General features: G+C 36.8%; 1 protein-coding gene across 1 annotated transcript; it reads right to left on the minus strand.

Moving 5' to 3' along the window:
• Positions 1-1267: 1267 nt before the first annotated feature.
• LOC114389978 lies at positions 1268-3050 on the minus strand. The gene is made up of 2 exons (XM_028350670.1): positions 2922-3050; positions 1268-2716 (listed from the first exon to the last, which is right to left on the minus strand). The coding sequence occupies exons 1-2, from the start codon at positions 3048-3050 to the stop codon at positions 1268-1270; spliced, it is 1578 nt and encodes a 525-aa protein (XP_028206471.1).
• Between the last annotated feature and the right edge of the window lie 404 nt (positions 3051-3454).

A 3454-nucleotide genomic window follows, 5' to 3' on the forward strand; every position in this document is an offset into this window, starting at 1 on the left:
ATACGAACAAGTTAATTTGAAGAATGATTTGTTGTTTGATTAAAGAATATAACATTGTCACATTGTCTACAATTGGGAAAAAGTTTCGCATAATTTAGTAATGTACCACGACATCACGAGCATTGATTGTTTAGTTATGTAACTTTATAATATAGACACACGCACCAACATTTTCTTTTTTAATAAGCACCAACAATGTGATGCTCCAAACAAAAGTAGGTTATGTTCCTTTAAAGGTTTCAGATTCAAGCTTTAATAAGCTTATTTAGTCCCTAATTATTTTTTAAAATATTCAAATTAATCCGTTGCATCATCTTTTTTAATGCGTTCAAATTATATAAAAAAATTTAAAGGAATTCTTTAAATTTTTTCAAATTTTCAAAATAGTTCATTTTCTGCTAACGACACTACGACAGTAACAATTAATTTGAACCGTTTTCAAAACAAAAAGAACCAACATGAATGTGAGAATGAAAAAAATAAATAACTATAAAGCTTATATATGGCTGATGTAAGGTGCATCCAGCATTACTGCTGGTGCACCCAACATTTTTTAAAAATTCCATAAATGCCCATTGGTGTATCTTCATCTTTAAAAAGGTTGGTGCACAGTGGTTGCTGTTGCAAAACCATTTCTTTTACGTGTTTTGGTCTTTGGTGTGAGTTTTTGTTGCGATACCTTAGCTTCGATGAAAGTGAAGAGGATGGTATGCGGGAGGGGGTGGTTCGTAAATGTTACAGATGAAGTTAATCCATAAAAACGATATGAATCAACTTGATTTGTATGTTGACATTATACTTATACGGATCAAATTGATTTGTGTAAGCCTTCCAGATCAAGTTGATCCATAATATTTATACGGATCAACTTGCTTGCATAGCCCAAAATGTCTAGTATCTATAATAGATAATAAATGATTGTATTAGTATTTAATAATAAAAAGTTGTCACAAGAAAATAAGAAAAGGGAGGAGTGATCTGATACTAGTAAATTAGCATGCGGTTATTAAATATTATCAAGATATTAAAAATTATAGTATTATATATAAATATCTATATTCTCATCAAGAAAAAGAAAAATAATTATAAGTAATGAGAGAAAAATAAAAAACAAAATTCAGAAATAGTAAAAAAATAGTTGATTTGAACATTATTTTACTGGCAATTTCCAAGCAAGAGTATCTTCATTATATTTCTTAGGCTGGGTAAGATATGGAGATGAGAAGCAAGGAAGAGATAGAAATAGGAAGAGACATAACACCAACACTCACTCCTCTCTCTTCATTATATTTCCAAGCAAGAGTATCTTCATTATATTTCCAGTTGTAAAGAATTCATTAACCGCTGCAAAGATATCGTCACCAATGATATTCCAAGTCTTCTTGAAGAATAAAACATTGAAACCATCTGGCCCAGGAGCTTTATTGTTATCCATCACAGAAATAACGTTCCAAACCTCTTGCTTAAAAGTAGGACAAAGTAAGATCGCAAAGCAATTGATGGAAACCTTAGGACCCTTGTTGCAGATCGAAATGGAAGGAATTTGGGTCAGCTCATGAGCACTAAACAAATTCCTAAAGTGATTCACAAAAGCAAGGGCAATTTCATCTTGGGAGGAAGTGTTATGCCCATCCTCTAGCCTTATGGCAGCAATAAACCGGCTGTGTCTGTTGCGCTTGATTAAAGCATGAAAGAATTTGGAGCATTTATCAGCTTGCAGGAGATATTTGTTTTTGATGAGCTGAGCAAATTTCATAGACTCCATTTTTCTAAGCATAATGGTCTGCCCTCTAGTGCGGTTTGCCAGAGCAAGAAGGGAAGGATCCTGAGGATTTTGCTTTAGAGAATTAAGCACACTGTTATATTCAGCCTTAGCTACCTCCACTCGGTTGGAGATGTTGCTGAACTCCTGCTTAAAAAGATTCTTCAAGGGAGCTTTAAGAGCTTTCAATTTCTTACAGACCTTGAACATGCTACAGCCATGAATATTTTGCTTCCAGCCATCTGCAACAATTCTTAAAAAATTTGGATGATCCACAATATCATTGTTGAATTTAAATGGAGAATTACCTCTAGGCACTACCAACTCAGTGGTGACGACTAGAGGAGTATGGTCTGAAATAGAAATAAACTCCATAACTTCACAAGCAGAATTTTCAAAGGAATTGAACCAGGCCTGGTTACATAAAGCTCTGTCCAGTTTGCTCCACACCCTGCCATTAGTCCATGTGTACAAGGGGCCATGAGTGTTGATGCTCCCCAACCCCAGGTCAGAATAGCAATCAACAAAATCTTGCAACTCATAAGCATTGAGCTCAGCTCCATTGAAACGGTCGGTGGGAGACATAATGGAGTTGAAGTCACTAATGAGGAGCCAGGGACAATTCATATTAGCATTGATACTATTCAGATTTATCCAAAGAGATCTTCTTGCCATAATGGAGTGAAGACCATAGATGAATGAAACATGAAAGCGCTTGGTAGTGGTTTTACAATCAATAACACAGTGAATCAATTGGGCATTTGACTCCAAATCAGAAAGATGAATCTTATCCTGCTTCCAAAGGATAAGAATTCTGCCAGCATTATGAGAAGCGAAGTTATGGGTGAAGTGCCAGTCACCAAACTTTCTTCTCATGATTTCCTCAACTGAAGCCTTATTCAACTTAGTTTCCAACACAGTCATGACGTTAATTTCCTTGCAGTGAAGGAAGCTCTGCATCGCATGATGCTTCAGAGGCAAATTAAAGCCTCTGATGTTCCAAGAGGCAATGATCATGGATTCGGACGGGAGGAAGCCTCCTCGACCCTAGTTACAGCTTTATGATTTCTTCCTCTTTGGACATCAACTTGCATATCCTCAATACAGGTTGTCTTTATAAGTTGCACTTTTTTACCTTTTTTTGGTGTTTTGTTTTCACCTGAACAAACCCCTCTTCTATAAGATCATCCAACTCAGTGTTCCCTGTTTCTTTGAGGTCAGAAGAATTCTGAAGGACAGGAACATGATTTGCAACCAGAACATGTTTTCTGTGAGGAGGGACAGACATATTAGTGTGAACATTCTTTGGATTATCAGAGGGGCCTGCTGTTTGGTATGTGGGGGCATTGCTGAATCACCCACTTGTGACTAATCCAAGGTGGGGCAGGCTGTGATGTGAACAGGCTTATTTGTAGTGACAGTTTTACAATTAGTGAGGCGGTGCCCAATCATCTTGCAGTGAGTGCAAAAAGAATGTCTATTTTCATACTCAATCTTTTGCACAAAAGTCTTCCCTATAGGAAGTCTAAATTGCACTTCATCGATGAGCTCCAAAGAAGCATCAACCTCAGCTAAAGCTCTAGCAAAAGAAATAGACCCCTTAGAAGCAGTAAGATGGTCAGATCGAATGGGCGAACCAATCTTGGACAGGATTTTCCCTAAGGCTTGAGGATTCCAAAGCTCCAGAGGTAG

The sequence above is a fragment of the Glycine soja genome, chromosome 16 (genome assembly GCF_004193775.1).
Source record: "Glycine soja cultivar W05 chromosome 16, ASM419377v2, whole genome shotgun sequence".
In the NCBI taxonomy this organism is placed as follows: domain Eukaryota; kingdom Viridiplantae; phylum Streptophyta; class Magnoliopsida; order Fabales; family Fabaceae; genus Glycine; species Glycine soja.

Bases quoted from the DNA above. Each gene is read 5' to 3' on its own strand.
- LOC114389978 (XM_028350670.1), bottom strand. From the start codon at position 3,050: ATGTCTGTCCCTCCTCACAGAAAACATGTTCTGGTTGCAAATCATGTT. The intron at 2,717-2,921 runs GTGAAAACAAAA...CATGCGATGCAG, and splicing joins TAGAAGAGGGGTTTGTTCAG to AGCTTCCTTCACTGCAAGGA.